Source organism: Caretta caretta, chromosome 4 (genome assembly GCF_965140235.1).
Source record: "Caretta caretta isolate rCarCar2 chromosome 4, rCarCar1.hap1, whole genome shotgun sequence".
Taxonomy (NCBI): domain Eukaryota; kingdom Metazoa; phylum Chordata; order Testudines; family Cheloniidae; genus Caretta; species Caretta caretta.
Genome location: NC_134209.1, coordinates 75,685,819 through 75,712,751, shown reverse-complemented (window position 1 = coordinate 75,712,751; position 26,933 = coordinate 75,685,819). Strand labels below are relative to the sequence as shown.

Sequence of the window (26,933 nt, the reverse complement as noted above, 5' to 3'; positions counted from 1 at the left end):
AAACATAGCTTCTCTACCTCGGCTCATAACTAAGTGTTCGGAGGCATGACCACCCTGTCCGCCCCATATTGATAACTAGGAGGAAGAGGGCTGGGCATTCCTGGTACAGACAAGGTTAAGAACCACTACTACTAAACCTTTTCTGTATGCTGCAATTTAATGATGAATAAAATATTGTTTATGTTGAATCACATGGGCCTTGGTTTAGGAATGTGACAAATGTACAAATGAGGGTGCTTTGCTCCTGGATTCCTATTCACACAATTCTGATCCCTAAGATCAGAACAAATATGAGATAGTTAAAATAGCTGTTACCATGTAAATAAGCAAGGTCCAGATTCCTCTCCTTTGGCCACTCTGTCTCTGGTTAGCCTCCCAGTCCCCCAAACCTGTTCCCTATGCACTCCCACCTGTGCATCAGCCCAGCACTGCATAATGAGTTCTTTCTGTCCTACTGCCTGGTTCCGTCTATTCCTCCTAGTATCTGATTATCCATTTTTATTATCTATAGAATGATGATACGCATAACCCAGTCTCTGATGAATGAATGAAAAAATGGATTTGTACATTCTTTGTTCTGACTCCATTGTTCATGTAATTCCTTCATCCCCTCTCTAGGGTGTGAGAGTTTGGGCAGCACTGGGACAAAGTACATACATTAAGTGAATTACAGTGTGTTGGAGAGGTGTGATCTGCACACATTATCACTTGGCTCATATGAGTGAGAATGATAGTTCCAGAGCATACATATTAATTGAATAAAATTGTAATATAAAATATAAAATTCAAAATCAATATGAAAGCCTTATAAAACTATATGTAATCTTAGCAGGACAATTAAGTCAATCTAATCATTAATAGTGGTGTGTTGACAAACTGGCATGCACCCCAGCTCCACTGTTCTAAATTAATGGATTTTTAAAATTTCTATTCTGATTCCAATTAGCAAACTGCTGTAGTATAAATCAGAAGAAATATGTACTATAAATAATAAGAGGGTGAACTGTAGAAGTTATTTTGTTTGTGCCTGCCTTTGGGGTTCAGGCAAAGAATTTGTGTGGAATTTAATACAGAATTTAGATCTGATCCCATTTTTAATTCATGCATTTATTTTGCTGATTTATTTTTAAGCTTTTAAGCATCTTTCTCACCTGTTTTGTCTTTGCGGGAAAAACAAATGACTTTTCACAGAAAAATGGCCTTCCTTTTAACATCAGGAAAAGATCTCAAGAGTCTTAACTCCCGTTTCTTCCTGGTTGATTTAGCCTTGTCATAAATATAAAGGGAAGGGTAAACCCCTTTGAAATCCCTCCTGGCCAGGGGAAAGCTCCTCTCACCTGTAAAGGGTTAAGAAGCTAAAGGTAACCTCGCTGGCACCTGACCAAAATGACCAATGAGGAGACAAGATACTTTCAAAAGCTGGGAGGAGAGAAAAAAACAAAGGGTCTGTGTGTCTGCCTATATGCTGGTTTCTGCTGGGGATAGACCAGGAATGGAGTCTTAGAACTTTTAGTAAGTAATCTAGCTAGGTATGTGTTAGATTATGATTTCTTTAAATGGCTGAGAAAAGAATTGTGCTGAATAGAATAACTATCTCTGTCTGTGTATCTTTTTTGTAACTTAAGGTTTTGCCTAGAGGGGTTCTCTATGTTTTTGAATCAAATTACCCTGTAAGATATCTACCATCCTGATTTTACAGGGGGGATTTCTTCATTTCTATTTACTTCTATTTTTATTAAAAGTCTTCTTGTAAGAAACTGAATGCTTTTTCATTGTTCTCAGATCCAAGGGTTTGGGTCTGTGGTCACCTATGCAAATTGGTGAGGCTTTTTATCCAACATTCCCCCGGAGAGGGGGGGTGCAAGTGTTGGGAGGATTGTTCATTGTTCTTAAGATCCAAGGGTCTGGGTCTGTAGTCACCTAGGCAAATTGGTGAGGCTTTTTACCCAACCTTGTCCAGGAAGTGGGGGGCAAGGTTTTGGGAAGTATTTTGGGGGGAAAGACGCGTCCAAACAGCTCTTCCCCAGTAACCAGTATTAGTTTGGTGGTGGTAGCGGCCAATCCAAGGACGACGGGTGGAATATTTTGTACCTTGGGGAAGTTTTGACCTAAGCTGGTAAAGATAAGCTTAGGAGGTTTTTCATGCAGGTCCCCACATCTGTACCCTAGAGTTCAGAGTGGGGGAGGAACCTTGACATGGTGGCATAGTGGTGGGATTAACCTGAAATCATTTTGAGATCCAGTTGAGATTTTTTGAACTAGAAATACAGATTTTAAAAAGGAAATTTTTTTTTCCTTTGGAAAGGAAGTCCAGAAAGCAGCTGAAACTGAAAGCAGCTTGTTTTTTCTCTGCTTTGTGGCCAAGCAGAGACAAAAGGGGATTATCTTTGTGAATTGCAGGTTTTCTTTGCCTGGAGGCAGGGTACTTAACTCCTGCAGGGAAATTCACAGTCTTCCAACCCAGAGTTTTGTTTTTTTTTTCTTTTCTTCCTAAAAGTAAATAGGGGGGTGTGTGTTCTACCCATTTGCTTTTTCTTTGGGCTGGGTAAGCAGGTTTCCAAGTAGTTGGAGGTTTTTTGCTTTAATTTGGGCCCAGAGCAGAGACAAGGGAATTGTCTTTTTCTGTAGGCTGACAATCACTATCAGAGAATAGGTATTCTATTCCAGCACAGCAAAATTTTACAGCCAAGTTTTGTTTGTTTATTTCTAAACCTCAGGTGTAAAGTTAGTTAAAAACAGAGAGGTTAGAATGACAAAATCCGCAGCTCGACTACAGCTGGAATTAGCCAAATTTCAGGCTGAGGAAAAACAAAGGGAACATTGTGGCGGTTCAGTGATGAGACAGAACACAGCTTTATGCAAGCAAACAGGCTGGTCAGCGGAGATGGGCTGTTCTGCCCCCCCGCCTTCCACCTTCTCCTTTTATTATATTTCTCCCCCTAAGCATTACACACTGCTACACAAAGGAATGTATGACGTTAATTCATATACTTAGTTACCATCCTTTATCTACTACAATCCTGGTTCTCAGGCCTTGAGCCCAGGCTAAGAAAGCCTCCCACAGTTGCTGTCCAAACAATCAAGTTCTCATGGTTCATATCTAGCCCTTGTCCTTGGATAGAGCAATGTGTGCATTGCTTCTACGAAACAGTCAGGGTGTGCCCCGCCTGCTTCCAGGTGGAATAGCTAAACATTAACCCTTCATCTCCCCGTTTTTTATTTATTGATATTTGGCCATCTCATGGTAGCTGTCAATTTGTTTTGTCATGCTATTTAACTCCCAGACAGACAAGGACATAACCTGGGGAGCTTTCCAGGGCAAAATTTTACAAAGTCTTAACAAGGAAAGAATACATTGTACACAGCAGCAGCAAAAAAATAAGCCCAATGATTACAAACACAGAATAACCAAAAGCTCAACATCTACAATATAATCATCTAAAAGGGGTACACTTCTTTTACTACAATTGTAACCAGCAAAAGGCAATATAAGTATCATTCTACTAAGACAGCAAAGGGTGCCATCACTTAAATTTGCAGGAATATAATTAAAGGTGCGTGAACCACAAGTAAAAACCCATCCTGATGGTAGGATGATATGGCCATAATTATATGAAACATTAACAGCATGGGAACAATTTAAAAGGGGTTGAGAAATTTTTCGACAGCCCAAGGGCACCTTTGTACTAGTGCAGTTAACTACACGCGCACAGGTGAGATTGTGAGCCCTGGCCGGGTACGGTGTGTAGAGGGATATAGCCGTGCGAGGCAGAGTATAGTTGGCCGGGCCCCAATTAGCCATGCTAGAGTACTGGGAGGAAAAATTAGCATAAGCAGAGAACAGTGTCTTATTCTCCATCTCCTCAGGGTGATGACATACTGGAATAAGGCATGTACCTAACAAATCTCCGGCTGCTACAAAATTAAATAAATAAAAGTGGGTAACATTTGCTATTGAAGCCAATCTTTCCCATATATTATATGTCATTCGGGCTTATAACGGGGGAGGCGCCTCCGAGCCAACCCCTACAGGAAATAGCAGGCACAAAAGGCACACAATCATCACAGAATTAGCAGTGATTTGGGCGAGAATCGCCACAAACAAAGTCTCAGGAGACTCTGGCTGTTGATCTGCTGCCAGTCTTCGTTGGGCCGCGGCGACCAATGCTTTTACTGCTCCCCATGTCACGGGCTGGCTTGGGACGCTACGCCTCCTCCGTTTCCGTCCCGTCGTTGTCGACTCGGGGGGCAACGCGGTCTCCTCCAAGGTCAGCTGAAACTCTGGTATGGGATTCGACAGTCCCTGGTGCCATGCCATGTTGTTTAAGTGCCGGTCGCACACACCGAGCTGGAACCCACAACGGTCCTGCAGGGAGAGACACAGCAGCATATCCCCGACCCCAAGTGATTAGAGGTACTGGGCCCAGCCACTGTGGATCGGGCAGCTGACGATAAAAGACACGCGGTCTTTCCAGTACCTCAGATTTGTGAAAATGCCGATCCGCAGGGGTCTGCTGATCTGCATTCAGTGTTAAATTATTTAAAGTAAACAAGAGGATATGCATTTGTTGTTAAATGTCTCCTAAGGTTCGGAGACGCAGCTCCCCTTGTTTTAATTGTTTATCTAGCAAGGTTTTGAGTGTGCGATTGGCACGTTCAACAATGGCTTGGCCCGTGAAATTATAAGGGATTCCGTGTGTAAGACGGACGTCCCAGCGGGCACAAAAGGTGGAGAGGGCTGCAGAGCAGTAGGCTGGGGCATTATCTGTTTTAATTTGGCAGGGGCGACCCATAACAAAAAAGCAGGCCAGCAAATGGTGAATAACTTTGTTAGTGGCTTCCCCACGTTGTGGGGAAGCCCAAAAGAAAACCTAAATAAGTATCAACGGAAACATGTAAAAACAAATAGGGGCGGAATTGTGGCACATGAGTAACATCCATCTGCCACAGCTGATTTGCTGCGGTACCTCGGGGGTTAACGGCATAAGAAAAAGTAGGAGCAGCAGCAGCACAGTGGGGGCAGGAACGAACAATGGAACGTGCATGATCAGCAGGAATGTGAAACTGCCGGGCCAAAACAGAGGCAGAGTGCTGAAAAAAGGCATGGCTTTCAATGGGGTCAGAAAAAAGGGAATTTACCTGACCACGCAACGTGCGACCGGTGCGTGCACTGCCCTCAGTGAGTGGCCCAGGCAGAGGGGTATGACTGCAAATATGAGCAACAAAGTAAGGGAAATGACAAGTGGCAAAAAGGTGCTGCAAAAACAAAAACAGGCGAAGGAGGTCTGCATCAACCTGAGGGGTAATGAGGGCAAGGGGTAAATAATCAATTACCTAATAAACATAATAGGTATCCACAATTAAATTAAAGGGACAATCAGCAAAATTTGAAAGGCCAAAATAACAGCAGCTAATTCTGAGGGCAAAGGGGGATGGTAAAAAAAAAGATTCTTTTAAATCTAACACACAAAGTTGATCGGTTTGAGGAATTAAATTTGGATTTGGCAAGCCAAATTGCAAGGGGCCCATAGGTTGGATGCGTTTATTTATTTCCCTTAAATCATGTAACAGCCGCCAAGCACCCGATTTTTTCTTAATAACGAACACCGGGGTGTTCCAGGGACTAGTGGAGCTCTCCAGTCGCTGTGCTTGCAAATGCTGCTGCACAAGCGAATGAAGTGCTTTTAGCTTTTTTAGAGGGAGGGGCCACTGATCAATCCATACGGGCTCTAAGGATTGCCATACCAAGGGTAAGGCGGAGGGCATGGTGGGTGAGGGAGGGTTTTGGGCCATCAGATGTTAATATCGAGGGTGGTGTCTAACTTTGTAAGTAAATCACGGCCCCAAATATTGAGGTGGACAGGGGGCACAAAAGGGCGGATAGTAGCAAGGGTACGGCCTCCCGGTTTAGAGACCGTGACCCAAGACAAACTTTGGCGCCCGGGTTTACTACCCCCGATCCCCCACAATTCTTTAGAAGGAACCGTAGGCCAACTAACCGGCCACTCCAGATCACGAATCACCGTAACGTCAGCTCCAGTGTCCACCAGCCCTGTAAAAGGAACATCATCTAAGAGAAGTGTTAACTGAGGCTTCGAGGGGCGGACTGACATTGTCAGAGCAACAAGTGGAGAAGACGCGCTGTGAGACGGCGAGTGAGACAACGTCGATCCAAAGCCGCCTCCGCCCCGAGTTCGATCCTCGGCAGCTGGCACCTGATAGGGGACTAAAATCAATTGTGCAATTGACCGTCCACGCAGGAGCGACTGTGGAAGATGAGTCCACACCTGAACCTTAATAATGCCAGTGTAATCAGCATCAATGACCCCTGGAATGACAAAAAAGCCCTGTTTCCCAGCATGTGAGCGAGGGAGAACAAGACCTACAAAGCCAGCAGGGAGAGGTCCCGTCACCTGTGTAGGTATGGCACAGACCTCCCCTGGCAGCCGAAAATCAGTGTCCTCCTGCATGATCAAATCAAGCCCTGCACTTCCAGCAGTCGCCGCCCTCATAGAGTCTACGGATTCCAAGGGAGAGGAGCGATTGTCTGAGTAGGAAACACCCCCGTTTGGCCCTGGGTTCGGGGGGGACCCATTGCGCGGTTTCCCGACCCGCTACGACACTGATTAGCCCAGTGATAACCTTTCCCACACTTGGGGCACTTCTTTGAGGGTCGGGCTGGTGCCTTAGATGAGTGGCACTCCCGCTGAAAATGACCCTCCTTACCACAGCGGTAACAACGCTTCCCCTCCTTCCCAGTTTTTCTGAGGGTGGCAGCCAGAACTCCAGCCTTGTGGGCTTGTGTGCCAATGTTCTGGCACGCCCGAGAGCTTTAAAATACCAGAGGCTTGTGCTGCCTGGAGAGCACGGCGGCAATCCTCGTTTGCATTTTCAACTGCCAATTTTAACAGGAGCTCGTGAGCTGCCTCAGTGTTATCCACCTGTCAGAGGATAGCCTCCTGCAATCTGTTGGTAAAATCCAAAAAGGACTCTGAGGCACCCTGACGGATACTGACAAAGCTTTTGGTAGGCTTGCCTGAATCCGGGACCTTCTTGAAAGCATGCTGGGCACAGGTGGAAATAATGGGGAAGACAGCCTGAGGGAGTTGAGACTGCATCTCAATAGTAGCAAACGGGCCCTCCCCTGCCAAATGCTCATAAATGATACCGTGCTCTCTATGTACCTGAGCTTGGCGTTCTGCCATCTGCCGATACTCACTAAGCCAAATAACATACTGACGGGGTGACAACATCATGCGCAGCAGCGTTTTCCAATCCTCAGGGATTAGGGAGTACCCAGTACCCATCCCTTCAATGAGACCACGCACAAAGGTGCTAGTCAGGCCAAATTCACGAATTGCTTTCTTTACCTCTCTAACCACCGAGTATGGCAAAGTGGTCCAGGTGCCCACGGGGTTACCCTGGTCATCATTCTGCCAGGTCACCGGGCAAACGGAGACCAGATCAGCCAGCTCCTCCGCTGTAAGATCTGATCGAGCTTTCGCTGCGTGAACCATTTGTTGCACCAGCGAAAGCTTCTGAACAGATGCAGATGACCCTCCGGGAGGCCCCACGGGGGGAGGGTGATCACACACCGGCTCCGGTGGGGAAGGCCAGGGAGGCGGTGGTAATAGAGGCACTGGGGGCGAAGCAGGGGGAGGGATGGCTGCAGGAGTGAACGGGGGTGGCGGGATCGGCAGCCCCTCTGTTGGTGCTGGAGAGGGCCTTTCCGAGGCGACATGCTGTGTCGCATCGCCAGGAGGGGGGATGGCTGCAGGAGCGGACGGGGGCGGCGGGATCGGCAGCCCCTCTGTTGGTGCTGGAGAGGGCCTTTCCGAGGCGACACGCTGTGTCGCATCGCCAGGAGGGGGGATGGCTGCAGGAGCGGACGGGGGCGGCGGGATCGGCAGCCCCTCTGTTGGTGCTGGAGAGGGCCTTTCCGAGGCGACACGCTGTGTCGCATCGCCAGGAGGGGGGATGGCTGCAGGAGCAGACGGGGGCGGCGAGATCGGCAGCCCCTCTGTTGGTGCTGGAGAGGGCCTTTCCGAGGCGACACACTGTCGCATCACCAGGAGGGGGGATGGCTGCAGGAGCGGACGGGCGTGGCGAGATCACCAGCCTCGCGAGGGAGGGCCTGTTGGAGGTGACACGCTGTACCACGTCGCGGCAGAGGTGCCAGGCATGTAAAGCCTGCACGGGCGCCCGAGGCTCTTCGTGCAATGTCTGGCCCAATCGCTCCCAGTCCGCTAGCTTAAGGCTTCCGGCTTCAGGATACCACGGGCACTTGGCACGCACCTCCTGTAGCAGGAGAGTAAGTGCTCGAGCCGGGCAGTCATGCTGAGCCTTACGCAGCAAATACTGCAGCTCATTGTGGTGTTGCACTTGCAAAGCAGAGAGGGAGCTTCCCATACTTACCACAATGAAAAATACTCACCGGGATCCACGAAGCGGATGAGTGACGCGTCTGAAACCCTTGCCGGGCGAGGTGAGTGCTGAGGGCCCCACGTTTGGGCGCCAGTTGTGGCGGTTCAGTGATGAGACAGAACACAGCTTTATGCAAGCAAACAGGCTGGTCAGCGGAGATGGGCTGTTCTGCCCCCCCGCCTTCCACCTTCTCCTTTTATTATATTTCTCCCCCTAAGCATTACACACTGCTACACAAAGGAATGTATGACGTTAATTCATATACTTAGTTACCATCCTTTATCTACTACAATCCTGGTTCTCAGGCCTTGAGCCCAGGCTAAGAAAGCCTCCCACAGTTGCTGTCCAAACAATCAAATTCTCATGGTTCATATCTAGCCCTTGTCCTTGGATAGAGCAATGTGTGCATTGCTTCTACGAAACAGTCAGGGTGTGCCCCGCCTGCTTCCAGGTGGAATAGCTAAACATTAACCCTTCAGAACATGAAAGACAGACAGAACTCATGCGGCTGGAGAAGGAGGTACAGGAGGCTGCCCACAAGAGGGAAATGGAAGCAAGGAAGCATGTGGAGGAGGAGAAGGAAAAAGAGAGGAAGCATGTGGAGGAGGAGAAGGAAAAAGAGAGGAAGCATGTGAAGGAGGTGGAGAGGATAAAGGCCCAGCAGAATATACCAACAAACCCTAGCAATCCTTCTCCAGGTACCACTTCCCATCTCAGAAAGTTCCCTACCTACAAGGCAGGTGATGATACTGAGGCCTTCTTAGAAAACTTCGAAAGGGCCTGCCTTGGGTACAACATCTCTACTGACCAATACATGGTAGAGCTGAGGCCGCAGCTCAGTGGACCCTTAGCTGAGGTGGCAGCTGAAATGCCTAAAGAACACATGAACAAGTATGAACTGTTTAAATCCAAGGCGAGAGTCAGAATGGGGATAACACCTGAGCAGTCTCGTCGGAGGTTCAGAGCCCTAAGGTGGAAACCAGACATGTCATTTACCCGACATGCCTACCACATTGTGAAATATTGGGATGCCTGGATATCAGGAGCAAGTGTTGAATCTCCAGTAAATTTGCCCTTCCTAATGCAAATGGAACAATTCTTAGAGGGTGTTCCTGAGGAAATAGAAAGATACATCCTAGACGGGAAGCCCAAAACTGTAATCGAGGCAGGAGAGATTGGAGCCAGATGGGTGGAGGTGGCAGAGAAGAAGAAAACTGGTCGCAGTTGGAGCGGAGACCAGAAGGGACAACCCCAGACTCCACCCTATTACCGGGGGCCGCCCAAAGCCCCACCTACCTCCCAAAGAACCCTCCAGACCCCTTATCGTCCCACCACCCCGTTCGCCAGCAACCCTCCTCGCCCCAGTGACCCGTCAGCTGGACGATGTTTTAAATGTAACGAGCTGGGGCATGTAAAGGTCAACTGCCCCAAGAACCCCAACAGATTACAGTTCATTGCACCGGAATCACACCAGAGGTCCACAGGTCCAGATACCTCCCAGATACCCTTGGAGCGGAGGGAAACTGTGAGTGTGGATGGGAAGAAGGTCACCGCGTGGAGGGACACCGGAGCACAAGTGTCAGCTATCCATGCTTCCTTAGTGGACCCCAATTTAATCAACCCAGAGAACCAAGTGACGCTTCAACCCTTCAAGTCCAACTCTTTCAATTTGCCTACAGCCAAGTTGCCTGTCCAGTACAAGGGCTGGTCAGGAAGGTGGACTTTTGCAGTCTATGATGATTATCCCATCCCCATGCTGTTGGTGGAAGACTTGGCCAATCATGTGAAGCAGGCCAAGAGGGTGGGAACGGTCACCCGCAGCCAGGCTAAACAATCTGTGAGGCCTAGCTCTGTTCCGGAAACTTCTATCAGGACCCGGTCAGAGGTGATGGACCCGGACCCCAGGCCAATGTCTGCAACAGCAGTAGTGGATCCAGTCCCAGAGAGCCAGACGGAACCAGTCCCAGAACCGGAACCAGCCGAACAACCAACACCAGACCCAGTGTCAGCACTGAATCCAGTACTTGCAACCTCAACACCAGAGGGCCCCACCGACCCTGAACTGGCAGCAGCCGATAACCCGACACAAGAGGCTCAGCCGGAGCCTGAATCCCAACATAGTGCACCAGCGGAGAGCGGTTCACAGTCAACAGAAACAGCTCCATCCCCTATATCGCTTCCAGAGGGACCAAGCCTAGGTCCACAATCCAATGAGGAACTGATGTCTCCAGCATCAAGGGAACAGTTCCAGACCGAACAGGAAGCAGATGAAAGCCTCCAGAGAGCTTGGACGGCGGCACGGAGCAACCCACCGGTTGGGTTCTAGTTCCCAAACCAGATGGGGAAATATGTTTTTGCTGGACTACCGTAAGCTAAATGCTGTAACTCGCCCAGACAACTATCCAATGCCACGCACAGATGAACTATTAGAGAAACTGGGATGGGCCCAGTTCATCTTTACCTTGGACTTAACCAAGGGGTACTGGCAGGTACCGCTAGATGAATCTGCCAAGGAAAGATCAGCCTTCATCACACATCTCGGGCTGTATGAATTTAATGTACTCCCTTTCGGGCTGCGAAATGCACCCGCCACTTTCCAAAGACTTGTAGATGGTCTCCTAGCGGGATTAGGAGAATATGCAGTCGCCTACCTTGACGATATGGCCATATTTTCGGATTCCTGGGCAGACCACCTGGAACATCTACAAAAAGTCCTTGAGCGCATAAGGGAGGCAGGACTAACTGTTAAGGCTAAGAAGTGTCAAATAGGCCTAAACAGAGTGACTTACCTTGGACACCAGGTGGGTCAAGGAACTATCAGCCCCCTACAGGCCAAAGTGGATGCTATCCAAAAGTGGCCTGTCCCAAAGTCAAAGAAACAGGTTCAATCCTTCTTAGGCTTGGCCGGTTATTACAGACGATTTGTACCGCACTACAGCCAAATCGCCACCCCACTGACAGACCTAACAAAAAAGAAACAGCCAAATGCTGTTCAGTGGACCGACAAGTGTCAGAAGGCCTTTAACAAGCTTAAAGCGACACTCATGTCTGACCCTGTACTAAGGGCCCCAGACTTTGACAAACCGTTCCTAGTAACCACAGATGCGTCCGAGCATGGTGTGGGAGCAGTTTTAATGCAGAAAGGACCTGATCAAGAATTCCACCTTGTAGTGTTTCTCAGCAAAATACCGTCTGAGAGGGAAAGCAACTGGTCAGTCACTGAAAAAGAATGTTACGCCATTGTCTCGCTCTGGAAAAGCTACGCCCATATGTTTGGGGACGGAGTTTCCACCTGCAAACCGACCATGCTGCACTGAAGTGGCTTCACACCGTCAAGGAAACTAACAAAAAAACTTCTTCGGTGGAGTTTAGCTCTCCAAGATTTTGATTTCGACATCCAACACATCTCAGGAGCTTCTAACAAAGTGGCTGATGCACTCTCCCATGAAAGTTTCCCAGAATCAACTGGTTAAAATCGTCCTTGAGATGTGGAAAATATTGTTAGTCTTTATGTACTTGGTAGTATATTTAGAGATGCATGTGTCTTATTAACTCTGTTTTTCCTAGAGCTCCAGGAAGAAATCCCAGCCAGTGTTTCACCCTAGCTGAGATTTGGGGGGCGTGTCATAAATATAAAGGGAAGGGTAAACCCCTTTGAAATCCCTCCTGGCCAGGGGAAAGCTCCTCTCACCTGTAAAGGGTTAAGAAGCTAAAGGTAACCTCGCTGGCACCTGACCAAAATGACCAATGAGGAGACAAGATACTTTCAAAAGCTGGGAGGAGGGAGAGAAACAAAGCGTCTGTGTGTCTGTTTATATGCTGGTTTCTGCTGGGGATAGACCAGGAATGGAGTCTTAGAACTTTTAGTAAGTAATCTAGCTAGGTACATGTTAGATTATGATTCCTTTAAATGGCTGAGAAAAGAACTGTGCTGAATAGAATAACTATTTCTGTCTGTGTATCTTTTTTGTAACTTAAGGTTTTGCCTAGAGGGGTTCTCTATGTTTTTGAATCAAATTACCCTGTAAGATATCTACCATCCTGATTTTACAGGGGGGATTTCTTCATTTCTATTTACTTCTATTTTTATTAAAAGTCTTCTTGTAAGAAACTGAATGCTTTTTCATTGTTCTCAGATCCAAGGGTTTGGGTCTGTGGTCACCTATGCAAATTGGTGAGGCTTTTTATCCAACATTTCCCAGGAAAGGGGGGGTGCAAGTGTTGGGAGGATTGTTCATTGTTCTTAAGATCCAAGGGTCTGGGTCTGTAGTCACCTAGGCAAATTGGTGAGGCTTTTTACCAAACCTTGTCCAGGAAGTGGGGGGCAAGGTTTTGGGAAGTATTTTTTGGGGGAAAGACGCGTCCAAACAGCTCTTCCCCAGTAACCAGTATTAGTTTGGTGGTGGTAGCAGCCAATCCAAGGACGACGGGTGGAATATTTTGTACCTTGGGGAAGTTTTGACCTAAGCTGGTAAAGATAAGCTTAGGAGGTTTTTCATGCAGGTCCCCACATCTGTACCCTAGAGTTCAGAGTGGGGGAGGAACCTTGACAAGCCTAAATTCCCCGAAGAAAAAGAAGTCAGATTATTTTCAAAAGATTTTCATTTTAAGATATGTGTTTCAAAGACAAAGAAAGGGTCTCTGGAGGATCCTGTGCTCCACTTACTTAATAGGTGCATTAGCTGGACTCTCACATGGAAACTGAAAAGGTCTTATTTATATAACTTTTAGCAAATATAAATAACTTTTTAATTCCTACTGTAGCTTCATGACTTTTTAACCTGCTGATCTCTTGCCTTTTATTCATAGATTGTATATTTGCTGCTTCCTCTCTTCCCTCTATAATAGATTACCATTTTTAATAAATTTTTTATTGGATGTCAGAATGTGTTACCAAACTGCATCATGACATTAGGGCACCTCCTTGATTATTCTTTTATTTTATCATAGGGAGCTAGATTTCAGTATTCAGTGTACAATCTGTGAAGCACTGCTGTCATGGAATTTCTTGGAAATTACTGCAGTATACCATATAATATGAAGGCAACAGAAAAGGTGGTGGCAAACTACTGTATATTCGTATTTGAACTATTTCCCAGCGTTTAGAAATACTGTATTTGTAGATTATTTTTTTTAATAAACGACAAAGGGACATTATTATCATGTAGTCTGATCTACTGAATAACACAGGGAACAGAGTTTCACCCAGTAATTCCTATATCAAGCCCATAATTTATGGTTTAAGTAGAGCATATCTGTTAGACATTGTCTGGATTTAAACACTTCAAGTGATGGAGAATGCATCATCTTATAGTTTCACTGGTCAATTACCTTAATTATTATTTTTTTAGCCGTATTTCCCATTGGAATTTGTCTAGCCTCAACTTCCAGCCATTGTCACTTGTTATGTCTTTGTCTTCTGAAGCCCTCTAGTATCAGAAATCTTCTTGCTATGTAGGTACCTTGACAATGATCAAATCACCAGTTAACCTTCTCTTTGAATGTGGATGCGAGAAACTGACACACTATTTCAGAAATGGTCTCCTATGGTGCATGTAGAGGTAATATCACCCCCTCCCCCAACTCCTACTTGACATTCTCCTGCATGAAAGAATCATGTTACACTTTTAGTCATAGAATCTCATTGGGAGCACATGTTCACTTGATTATCCACCACGACCCCAACGTCCTTTTTACTGTCACACTTTTCCAGAATACAGTATGACCTATATGCTTTGTACCCAGATGAACGACTTTGCTTTGGGTTACATGCAAATGGTTGATTGCACCCAGTTTATCAAGTGATCCAGATCACTCGGAAAAACTGACTTGTTCTTTTTTTAAAAAATTATTTACCACTCTGTCATTCTTCATGTCATCTGCAAAATATACCTGCAATAATTTTATATTTTCCCCCAGACCAATGATAAAGATATTGCTTAGCATTAGGCCAAGAACAGATCCCTACAGGACCCTATTAGAAATATCCCCATTTGATGATGATTCACCATTAATAACTATATTTTGAAATCTGTTTTTAATCCATTTAATATGTATTACATTAATTTGATATAGTGATAAATCTGAGTATTTTGTCAGTTACCTTTACAAAATTTGAAATGTCCTAAAAAACAATAACAAGTTTTGTTTGACAAGACCTATTTTCCATAAAACCATGTTGAATGGTACTAAATATTCTACTGTCCTTCAATTCTTCATTGATTAAACTACCATATGAGCTGTTCCATGATTTCATATTGTAGGTTAACCAGCCTACAGCTACCCAGGTCAACCCTGTGATACAGAGGCCTCTTGGCAAATGCTCCCCTATTCTTTGCAAACAACTCTCCCCTCAGACCTGGTAAACTCATTACACAAAACATCTTACAATATATTTATCCATAAAGAATAACATATAACGTAGCTATAGAAAGCTCTTTACTGTTTCAATACAACAGAAAGTAGGGAAAGGCACTCTGGATTCATTCACTAAGGACGTCCATTAGGGAGCAAGGGATTTCCAGGAATGTTGGATTCTGGTTCTGGTGAAACCTGCCAGCTCTGCAATGGACTGAACTTTGTGGGGGAAGTTACGTATTTATATAGTCTATAAGTACAGACTATATATTTATTATATAAGAAATATAAATATTGCTAATAGTTGGCAAAGTTTAGTGGTTATGATTTTGATTTGCAGTTGTTTATGATTTTGTAACCAGTTGTTTCCATCACTTTCTCTCACTTCTAGTTAAATCTTTATTCTTTCTTAAATAAACCTACTTTTGTTTTATTATACGTGCTCACAAGTTCTTTGTGGTTTACAGGAGTAGGGAACTAAGGTAAAACTGGGGTATGCTGCACCTTTGGGTGGAGAAGATCTGGAATTTCTGTGAGCAGCCAGTGTCAGAAGCTGGATATCACAGGGGAACAATCCTACTGGGTGAGGTGAGGTTTGGCATAGCCCAGAGGAGAGTGCTTGAATGGCTGAGAGACTGGTGGTGTCAGGGAACTGACACCCAGCCACCACAAAAAGACTCCGTTTCACCTGACACAGGGGGTAATAAGATGGCACTCATTCCTGCATGCCCCAAGAACCAAAACAATCCTGTTTACCCTTTAGGGCCACAGTGCTCAGCTCTTTGCAGTAAATTCCTGTTACTGAAGGATTGTTCTCTAAGGTATTTTTTTAGTGTGGTTTTCCTCTCCAGTTTTAAATATCTCCAGTGATGAGTTTCCACCAAAGCCTTTGGAAATGATTCCATTGTCTGATATCTTACTTTCAGAAAGACTTTATTGATATCCAACCTACATTCTAAGAGTATTTGCATGTTGGTAAATTATGTAGATGACAATCTAAATCATTTTCATACATCACTGGAAAATAATTTTTCAAGGACACAAATTTTCAGGGTTTAGTACATTTTAAACTTCTATATTTTTAGTGAGTTCCAAGTGTATTTGAACAAGTTCTATCCTTTTCATTATGCCAAACATTTTGTCACTGAATCTGAATGTTTTGCTAACTCTTGTGTTCAAGTATCAGCAAATACTGGACTAGGACTTGCTTCATTCATTTCAGTTAGTGTATTACGTTCAATAGAGTATAGATGCACCACTACAGAAATGCTGATTCATCTGCAAAGCTGAAGGAGAAAGGGATATTCATAACATCAAATGGATTTTCAAAGATGCAAGCTGGTAATTTTCTCTGTCTTTAAATAAGGCTGGCACTGGAGTTTCGGAACTGCTACAGCAGTCAACACTTTTATTAATGGTAGTCAATCATGTAGTGTTGCCAGATATATCATTACTTCTTTCAAACTTTTACTTCTAAAAGTCTGTCATTTGCTTAACTATTTAAATATTTCTGTTTTATATCTGGGAAAAGCTATTGCATGTATTCATATCCTATCTGAATCTAAAACCTTGCAATATCAGACATCGCTTAGAGCGTGAACAAAGCTCCACCATCCCGATCTATTCTATGCTGCGTTTTGCATGCCCTCTTTGTTGCTAAGTCCTATAAGTTTTTCCCCTCTTTCTGTTTGATGGAGGGATTTTTTTTCAGACAGCCCCTTTTGCATGTTCCAAAAAGTATTCCAAAAAGCTACACATTGTACTCTCTGCAGTCTCATGAGTGCACCTTTCCTTGTGATAGGTCTGGGTCTCCAGTTCAGTCAAGGGGGTCCTGTGATTGCCACTCTCTTTGGGTCCCTGTTTCTCACCAAAGCTCCTTCAACAGGGTTAATTTGGCTTGGTTCCCTGCAGGTGTCTTCTCTCTTGAGACATTTGTAACTAGAAAATGTATGCAGTGATACAGTTCAGTCTTCTAATAACAAAATGATATTTGTCTACAGGAACACAGCTAGAGATATGGGTTAAAATAACAAAGAACCCCTACATGCATGACTCTTGCCTATCCTTCTATCTTCCCTAGGCTTATTAAAGCAGGCCCTACTTAGCCCAGCAGACTTAAGTCTCAGGATGGGAAAGCAAGGCTGCATATCATACAATGATGATGAAATACTTTCTATCCCAATAGTAACTAAGAAGGATGTTAAACAACATCTACTAAAGTTAGACATCTTTAAATCATCAGATCTGGATAATGTATATCCAAGAGTTTTAAAAGAACTGACTGAGGGACCCTTAGTGTTGATTTTAAGGGAGGCTTGGAACACTGGGGAAGTTCCAGATGACATGAAGAAAGCTGCTGTTGTGCCAGTATTTAATAAAGGTAAACAGGATGACTTGAGTAATTATAGGCCTTTCAGCCTGACTTCAATCCCAGCAAAAATAATGGAACTGCAGATACAGAACTTGGTTAATCGAGAATTAAAGAGGAGATTATAATTAATGCCACTCAATGTGAGGCTATGCAAAATACATCTTGTCAAGCTAACTTCACATCAGGTTTGAATGAGACTACAAGTTTGGTTTATTAAAAAATAATACTGTTGATATAAAAAAAAACCTTCTGTAATAGATTTGGTACTGCACAACATTTTAATTAAGAAACCAGAATGATACAAAATCAGCACATTAAATGAATTAAAACTGGCTAACTGATAGGTTTCAACATTTAATTGTACACAGGGAACCATGGAGCAGATGTAAAAAGAAAAGGAGTACTTGTGGCACCTTAGAGACTAACCAATTTATTTGAGCATGAGCTTTCGTGAGCCACAGCTCACTTCATCGGATGCATACCGTGGAAACTGCAGCAGACATTTCTGATGTGGATATGTAGGAACTGGTTCTTGGCACTATTTAATATTCTTATCTATACCTTTGAAGAAAACATAAAATCACTGATTAAGTTTGCAGATGACACAAAGATTGAAGCAGTGATAAATAATGAAGAGGGCATCTCACTAATACAGAGCAATTTGAATTGCCTGGTCAGCTGAGTGTATGCAGATGTGTTTCAGTATGGCCAAATATAAGCTTACACAGCTAGGAACAAAGAATATAGGTGTCATGACTGGGTCTTGAATGGTCTAACCTAGCGGTCAGAATAGGAGTCAGCATCAAGCCAAGAATTGGAGTTGGGAGTTGAGCCAAGGATAAGAGCTGGAGTCAAAAAGTCAGAGACCAGGGGCAAGGTTGAGGAAAAGGTCAGGAAAGGAGGAACCAGGGACAAAGTGAGAAAGCAGGGCTCAAGAATCAGACAAGAAGGTTGGGACCAATATAGCAGCCAACCAGAAATTCACCCAGTTGTGCAGACAACTTCCTGTGCCTCTCATTGGGTTTAAATAGAAAGTCTTGACCAATCAGAGGTCCAGCTGTTCCTCCAATCAGGGCCCAAGGGAACCCTCTCTGATGTAGCTTCAGATTTTATAGTCTCTCCTCCCAATTGGTTGGTAGCAAGCCATTGTGTGAAATCAGGGAAATGTCAGTTGTCTGGGAACCCCACGGACCAAAGTTTGAGACCCGTAAAGTCATGACAGTAGGCCATACTACAGGATGGGGGATTATTCTGTAAAGTAGTTTCTTTAAAGAAGACTTTGGGGTTGTGATGGGTTGGATCACAGAAAACCCCTTGGGAACTGCCACCTGATGTGCTGGGACTACCTCTAAGCCCATTTTACCTGGAAGCTTTGGACTTCAGTGCCCTGCCTGGTTTGAGCCAGACACACTTGCCTGTGGCAAACACAGACCCAGGTTTGAACAACATCCTCTAAAAGCCTAAGGCTTAGCTGAAAACAGCTTAAGAAGTGTTCCTGTCTCCAACAGTCAGATGCCCAGCTCTCAGTGGGGTCCAAACCCCAAATAAATCTGTTTCACCCTGTATAAAGCTTATACAGGATAAACTCATAAATTGTTCACCCACTATAACAGTGATAGAGAGGTATGCACAGCTGTTTGCCCCACCCCCCCAGTATTAACGGATACTCTGGGTTAATTAATAAGTAAAAAGTGATTTTTTAATACAAAAAAGTAGTATTTAAGTGGTTCCAATTAATAACAGACAGAACAAAGAGAATTATCAACAAAATAAAATAAAACATGCACACCTATGCCTAATACAGTAAGAAAGTGATTACAGATGAAGTCTCACCCTCAGAGATGTTCCAGTAAGATTCTTTTACAGACTAGCCTCCTTCTAGTCTGGGTCCAGCAATCACTCACACCCCTGTGGTTACTGTCCTTTATTCCAGTTTCTTTCAGGTATTCTTTGGGGGTGGGGAGGCTATCTCTTGAGCCAGCTGAAGACAAAATGGAGGAGTCTCCCAGGGGCTTAAATAGACTTTCTCTTCTCCCTCCCAGGGGTCTCCCAGGGGCTTAAATAGACTTTCTCTTCTCCCTCCTCTCTCCTATCCAGAATCCAGCTCCAAGATGGAGTTTTGGAGTCACATGGGGAAGTCACATGTCCATGCATGACTGAGTTCCTTACCAGCCAGGCCACATTCCTGGGAAAGCTCAGATGTGGATTGGTGTCTCCAAGTTCATTGTTAGCTTAAGTGTTTCTTGATTGAGCACTTACTGAGAATAGTCTTTTCTCAGGAAGCTGACCAACTGCTTCACTGAGGGTACTTAAAATTAAACATGTTCATAGCCAATATTCATAACTCTGAATAAAAAATGATACATGCATACAAATAGGATGAATATATCCAGTAGATCATAACTTTTGCAGAGATATGTTACATGGCATATCTAGCATAACATATATTCCAGTTATGTTATATTTACTTTCATAAGCATATTTCTATAAAGCATTATGGGGTGCAACGTCACAGGGGTCATGGTGGATAATCAGCTGACCGGGAGCTTCCACCACAACTCTGTAGCTAAAAGGATTAATGAAATCCTTGGATGTCTCAGTAGGGGGTTACTGAGTAGGAGTAGGGAGGTTATATTACTCTTGTATTGGGCATTGGTGCAACTGACATTGGAATACTGTGTCCAGTTCTGGTGTCCACATTTCAAGGAAGATGTTGAAGAATTGGAGGGGATTCAGAGAAGAGCCCACATATGACTAAAGGTATGGGAAAATATGCCTTAGAGGGAGAGGATCAAGGAGCTCAATTTATTAACTTCTCAACTAAAAGGTTGTTTAATGGTTGATTTGATCACAGTCTACGTGGAGAACATAAATTTGGGAAAAGAAGATGCTTCCGTCTAGCAGACAAAGCTATAGCAAGAGCTATTGGCTGGAAGTTGAAGCTAGACAGATTCAGACTAGAAATAAGGTGCACATTTTTAGCAGTGAGAGTAAATACCCATCAGAGCAACTTATCAAGAGTTGTGTTGAACTTTTCCATCACTGGCAACTTTTAAATTAAAATTGGGTGATATATTCTAGTGCAACTACAGCAACTGGAGTTGAAGCAGGAATTAATTCAGGGTAGTGCTATAGCCTGTGTTGTGCAGGAAATCAGACTAGATGATCACATTGGTCCATATATCTATGGATGAATCTATTACAATATGTTCCAGTTATTATGCGAAGTGAAACATGTAGCTACTGTATTGCCAAACATGCTATAGATATCCTAGCATTTCACTGAAGATTATTGAAAGTATCTTTTTTAAAATGGCTACATGAGTAGAAATGTCCATGACTCCCTGTCTTGCTGTAAAGTGTTTAAATATTTCTAAAAGTAGAGGGAAAAGCTATTACATGTATGCCAAAGTGAACTTTGCGATAACTGCTTTTATGACCCCTGAGTCACATTTTTCACTTACTCTGTTTGTTGTTGACATTTTGAGGTTTTGACATTAATGTTGTCAACACGGTCTCATTGATGGTAAAGTTTTGGATTGATACATGAAACTACAATGTCTACGTAAAAAGAAGTGTGTATCACTACTCTACAATGAAGATTCTCTGAATAGGTTTCTACATATATAGTGAATTAAAAATATATTAATCCATGGCCTATTCCCTATTGGAGATAGTGATATAATTTGTTTATCCTGACTGTGGATACAGGGGAAAACGTCAGTTTTTAATTGTAATTATATGTGCATTTGGTGCTGATAAATATAATAAATCAAAACGGTAATACAGAACACTGGCAGGTAGTAAGTATTACAAACACAAGTCACATCTTACTTCTTTAATTAGCATTAAGTGATTCCTATTAAACGTACAGGTCATAACATCTAAATCATAGATTACTGCACTTAAATTTTAATTATGCTAACTATTAAGAACAAATTATAGCAAGAAAAATGGAATGACAGTATATTGGCATAAAGTGAATACTGTGGTTATTGAAACAATTAACACTTCATTGTATTTGTATTCTTTCTTTAATTCTGTGTCACAGTGAGAAGTCCTGGTCCTACAGAAACTTACTCATGTGCTTAATTGTGAGCATGTGTCAGTAATCCCATTGTCTTCACTGTGTGAAGTCAGATAATAAAAACAATGGTTTCCTTTTAGCCACTACTGTCAACTGAAGCCTTTTTTGGGAGTGTATGAATTCCCTCAATATATATTGGATTTTTCATGTATTTACCTAAGACCCTTAAGAATTAATTGAAGAAATGCAATCAAATACTCATTCTTTGGGACCTCCAACAAACATCCGTTTTTACTGCATGCCCATTTTTCCAAAAGTTCAATTTAGTGGTGAATGGTTTTCTTCAGTTATTGCTAGGAGTAATATAGTAAGTTTAACCAATTTTATTCCCTGCTTCATAAGGTCCCTTTCAACCAGCACTGATACCTGATTCATTATATTCATGTGGTTTTTGGAGTAATAACGTCAGGGGCTAACCTGTCTAATTTGGTATCCATGGCTACCACAAGAGTTTACAATGAGGTTAGGGTGATCAGATGTCCCGATATTATACGGACAGTCCAGATTTTGGGGGCTTTTTCTTATATAGGCTCCTATTACCCCCCATCCTGTGTCCCGATTTTTCATGCATGCTGTCTGGTCACCCTAAATAAGGTATTCTTATTGCTATGATTTTTTTTCAGTATATTGTTACCCCTAGCATTGGTCAAAAAATGTTTCCAAAAATTGTTTATCAAAAATGTTATCAAATTTTGCTGAAAAAACCCTTTACATTTTTTACCAGCTTTAATTACCAGACTTTGTCCCACTCACAGAAAACTGAGGCTTGTAAGCATCTAAATCAGTGCTACAAGGTGGCTCTGCCATCTTCTAGCTATTCTGAAGAGTTTTTAAAAATCTTACATCAGTGGATATTTTTGTCTTTACAGATTTTTAGTTTTACTGTGGGCTTCACAAAGATCTCTATTTTGGATCAGGCAACATCTCTGTTCTGAATCAGGTATATTCTAACGGTGTGAGTTCAAATGTCCTCCCCCACATATCCTTCTTCTTGACTGACTAGTTGCACTGTTCCTGTATATGTAGTTTGAAATGAACCTGTGATATGTTAGCAGTGTATTTTGTTGTAACATAGAGAAATTGTAAACTCAAAATTACCTCCAGGGTCTCTTTCAGTAGTGTAAGTGATGAAAAATATTATTGGACAGCAGAAACCTTATCTATTTGTAAGGTGGGAGCACATTTCTTCCTCCATAGACTCTAATAAGAATATCAGAACTGAAGAATTCTTAGCAGCATTCATCCCTTGATAATTTTAGGTGTAGATTTTAGAATGCTATATAGTATCAACCTTTATTTTAAAGTTAATTTCTATTTTACCTGCCAAACAAATTGATTTTAAATGGTTTTCTGAATTATTAATAGCCCAAACAGTATTTATTTTTTTAAAAACCAAACAAATACATTGTTTGTATGAGGCATGGAATACCTCTGCATGATCTTCCCAGCTTCCAAGAGCCACAACTGAGCCATCCAACCCTATATTCTCAGACAATAGGAAGATGAGTCCCTCTTTGAATGCCCTCTATGTATCCCCAAACATTCATAGGTAATTCAAAGATTTAATGTTTTGGTTTTTATTTGCCCACCCCCTTTGTCACCATTTTGGTGGTGGTAGGAATAATTCTCATGATGTATACTGCAACAGAGAATCCAATACGCAGAGCAATCCTCATACCTCTAGTGGAGGAATTAAGTTTATCTGCTGAACAAAGCACTAAGTGTATTCCTTCTGACAGATAAAAAGGTAGAATGGTGCATATCACCAAAACAAAAGTTTTTCTCAGTTGCTCAAAACTAATAATCAAGCATCAGCCTTCCTTTGGCTTTACTTACAATTGTGATATTACTATGAAACCTGGAGAATAATTGGTTTGCTATGATCAGAATCTGGCACCCAGATGGTCATTCTGGATACCAGGACAGAGCAGCCCACCCACTGTGGATATGTTATATCCTTTTCTTGATTTGTTTGATATCACCTTCCCCTAATCCAACCTGTGTGAGAAAATGAATGGTGTTACCGCTCAGGTTGTTAGATACAGGCACGGAAATTAAACTTCCCCTATCAACAAAAGTTTCTGATGGATAACCCTGTTTCTGTTGGGGAAGCAGCTGTGATTCTGTGTGCATGTACAAGAGTACACTGTGTTTGGCCGTTTGAGTAGCTTTTTTAAGAATCTGAAATCCTGGTCCTATTGAAGTGAATGGGAGATTTGCCAGGGACTTCAATGGGACATCATTCCACCCTGATCTTAGTTTTAATTTTAAATGAGTTTTGAGTTATTAAATGTTATTTCTAATCTACCAATATCCAGGGATGAATTACTTCTTTCTCAGCATTTTCTCTAATACCCAACACTGCAGGATCTAAGTGCAGCACAAGTAGACCTGCACTGTGAAGTCCTTGGGAGACTTCATGGAGTATTCTGCTCTTCACCTTTCCCATTTATGGTGGTAATTGCATAAGTGGTCAGACTCTGGATTAGTCTAATTGTCTTTGCTAACTTGTTCCACAGCCAATCCCCCTCAACCAAGAACACCATCCTCATCACTATCTCCAACTCCACCCAGCCATACAATAATGAAACTGCAGCATTTTAAACTACTATTCACCTCCCTCACTCCAGATAATTGGGCTCAAAATCTTAAGGGAGGAAGTGAGAGCTCCTCATAGTTCGGGTCAGAGCTGAAACACCAGGAAAACAGATATTCTAATGATATTTTGACTGAAAGTAGTAAGTGTTATGTTCTGTTTTGTTTTTTTCTTTGTCCTTTTCAGTTATGCACCCATTATCATGGTATCCAAAGCTTAAAAGGAGACTGTGGTTTCCCTATGAAGTTTCCCTATGAACACCCCAAGATATTAAAACAAAACCAAAAATCCAGACATTATGAACTTCAGAAAGGTTCCATTTGAGCTCAGTTCTAAATAAAGCTGAGGAATTAAGAAGATTCTTCTTGTATCTGAACCACATAGCTCTTCCTTGTCTGAATTCACCACAGCTAGTTAAGTATTACTACAGATAGCTTTATACTTCCTAAATCAAGTGTAACAGCAACAAATATTTTTTTAAGTGTTAGTTTATATTAAAGCATGGCTGCTTAATGATCCGTCAGTTCTTAATTTTAGCTGCTAATTATACTTCTTTTGCTTGGATTCACACTCTGGACATTATAACAATATATGAAAACACAATTCTAAAAAGCCCCTTTTTTCTTTCTTCCCCTCCCCCCCCCCAAACATCAAACATTTATGGCATGGTAAAGTACATACTTTGGGAAAAACAACCAATAATCCAGGCTGTAATTTTTATAAATAAATCTGACATTTCATCAATGCCTTAAATGTACATTATAAATCTGTTACAATGCTACAATACTACTGCTGTAAGACAGTGCAAGTTCAGTCCCACCAGCCTAAAACAGAGTCATAAATACATACTGTAATTCATGCTCTCTGAAGATCTGTAGTCCCGTTTAATATCCTTGTGTGTATATACTAAAACCAGACAGGTAAATCATTTGCAATTTTAACTAAATATATTAAACAGAATCTCTGATGTAAAAAGCTTATCAGTTGTGTGAAACATGAAGGGTTAACTAGTTCAGTAAATAAGGGAATGAGCACATCGGTTCCCTCAAAATTCAGCACAGGCTAGAAGATTTCCTGAGAAGAAACATATGGCTTAGAACTTTGACTGTATTCTCAAATATGGAGAAAAGGAGTGGAACAGGTTCCACTATCAGATGAGAAGCTTCTGGAAAAAAAAATCTTTCCCTTCTTATTTAAAACTTTTCAGAAAATACAATTCTTCCATGAAGCCTTCAACAATAATCCATCCAGTTTTTTTTAATGGTGCTCCCACTGTCTTGAAATATGGCAGTGATAAACTGATATTTGTTTTAATAAGGGACTCCCTCAAAACTTGTTTAGCTAACAGAATGTGGCATTTGCTGGGTAAAATATTAATCCCCTTACTTTTCTCTCCTCACCTAAGCTTCTACCCCAAATCATTTCTCACTGCTCCCACAGGATATACATTGATTTCTTCAAGTACTCTGCTGGCAGCATGTGGTTGGGGGCAAATCACCCTGTGTGTTTGGCAGGGGCATGGTTAATCAAGAGAGGAACTGGTCTCCCTCTCATTAAGGGTTGGGTAGTTGATTGGGGAACAGATTTTATTTAGTTTTTGAAGCAGGTGGGTCATCTGTAGCAGTGGGTCTCCCGGGCTGATGGACGGAATAGGATTCCGCTGGGTTGTGGTGCTGGCTGATTTGGCAACAGGTTTCCATGCGCCATCCTAGAAAGATTGTTCAAACTGTGGGCTGGGCTAGAAAGGGGGAAAGGTGGCCTTCAGCTGCTGTAGGGCTTGCATTCAGTGGAGTGGTAGGTGGGCCAAGTCTCCTCTTCTCCTCCTCCTTCTGTGCAGAGACAAGTCTGTCTGTATGGGAGTGTCTATGTGATTCATGTCCTATGTTTTCCAAGTGGAACAAAGGGACTCTGGGATAGTGAGGAGCCAGACAAAAATATTCAGAGATCAGTATGTCAGAAGTGACATTAGGGTGATCCAAATGAGAAAGCAGAGCTTCCATATCCAGGAATTTTTTTCTTAAGTGGGGACTGCAAAGCAACACTGCGACATCCAACACACAGCAGAATAGGCAGATAAAATGCCTCAAGGAGATGGAAAAGTTTTTTGGAATGAGAGAGTGGAAAATGGTGAGAGAGAACATGTTATGGAACTTTTTCATAGACATTGATAAATGCTGTCATGTACATGGGGTTACATTTTTCTCTCACTTTCTGTGTTCAACACGAAAAGGAGTACTTTTGGCACCTTAGAGACTAACAAATTTATTTGAGCGTAAGCTTTCGTGAGCTACAGCTCATTTCATCTTTATTTGAGCATAAGCTTTCGTGAGCTACAGCTCACTTCATCAGATGCATCTCATGAAGTGAGCTGTAGCTCACGAAAGCTTATGCTCAAATAAATTTGTTAGTCTCTAAGGTGCCACAAGTACTCCTTTTCTTTTTGCGAATACAGACTAACACGGCTGCTACTCTGAAAGCTGTGTTCAACACTATGACCTATATGGAGTGTGCATGAAAGGACAAATCCTGCCTTTCTTATGATGGTCTTCCTCTTACAAAACTCCCACTCAATTGCTGCAGGAAGGATTGAATAAGGATTTGCCTCTAGCAGCGCTTTACAGCCTTACTTTACAATTTCACTACATTTTTGAGGGTCATAATGATAACATTTTTCTAGATTATTTGTTTGATTTTTTTTAACAAGTAGTATAACTAGCCATGATAATATGAGCTATTGTACTGAAGTCTTACTATACTCACATTGCAAAACATTTTTTTACTATAGGGACTGCCACTGATTCTTACTCATGTTGAGTAGGACTTTACTCTTTGAATTGGCCCAATTGGCAACAAGTGGTACATAATTTAGCATTATGTAATATTGTTGCCATAAAATTTAGTTAACATTGTTGAATCATCTACATAGTTTTCATCAGCATATAGTTTTGATATGGTCATTTTCCACCATTAGATCTCCATAGAACAACATACTCATCAAAACTATGTTGATGTCATAATGTGTCTTGATTTGTTGCAATGGTATCAACATGAGCCTGTCCATCAGTTAAACTCCAATTTAAATGAATGATCATTACAAT

The 26,933-nt window shown here is 42.7% G+C and overlaps 2 protein-coding genes across 5 annotated transcripts in view; one reads left to right on the top strand and one right to left on the bottom strand.

Moving 5' to 3' along the window:
- Positions 1-26,933, top strand: part of FSTL5 (follistatin like 5) — a 576,686-nt gene that overhangs the window by 56,770 nt on the left and 492,983 nt on the right. The window lies entirely within an intron of this gene.
- Positions 3,995-7,530, bottom strand: LOC142071804 (uncharacterized). Its single transcript, XM_075127352.1, has 2 exons — positions 7,185-7,530; positions 3,995-4,366 (listed from the first exon to the last, which is right to left on the bottom strand). The coding sequence occupies exons 1-2, from the start codon at positions 7,515-7,517 to the stop codon at positions 3,995-3,997; spliced, it is 705 nt and encodes a 234-aa protein (XP_074983453.1). The 5' UTR covers positions 7,518-7,530.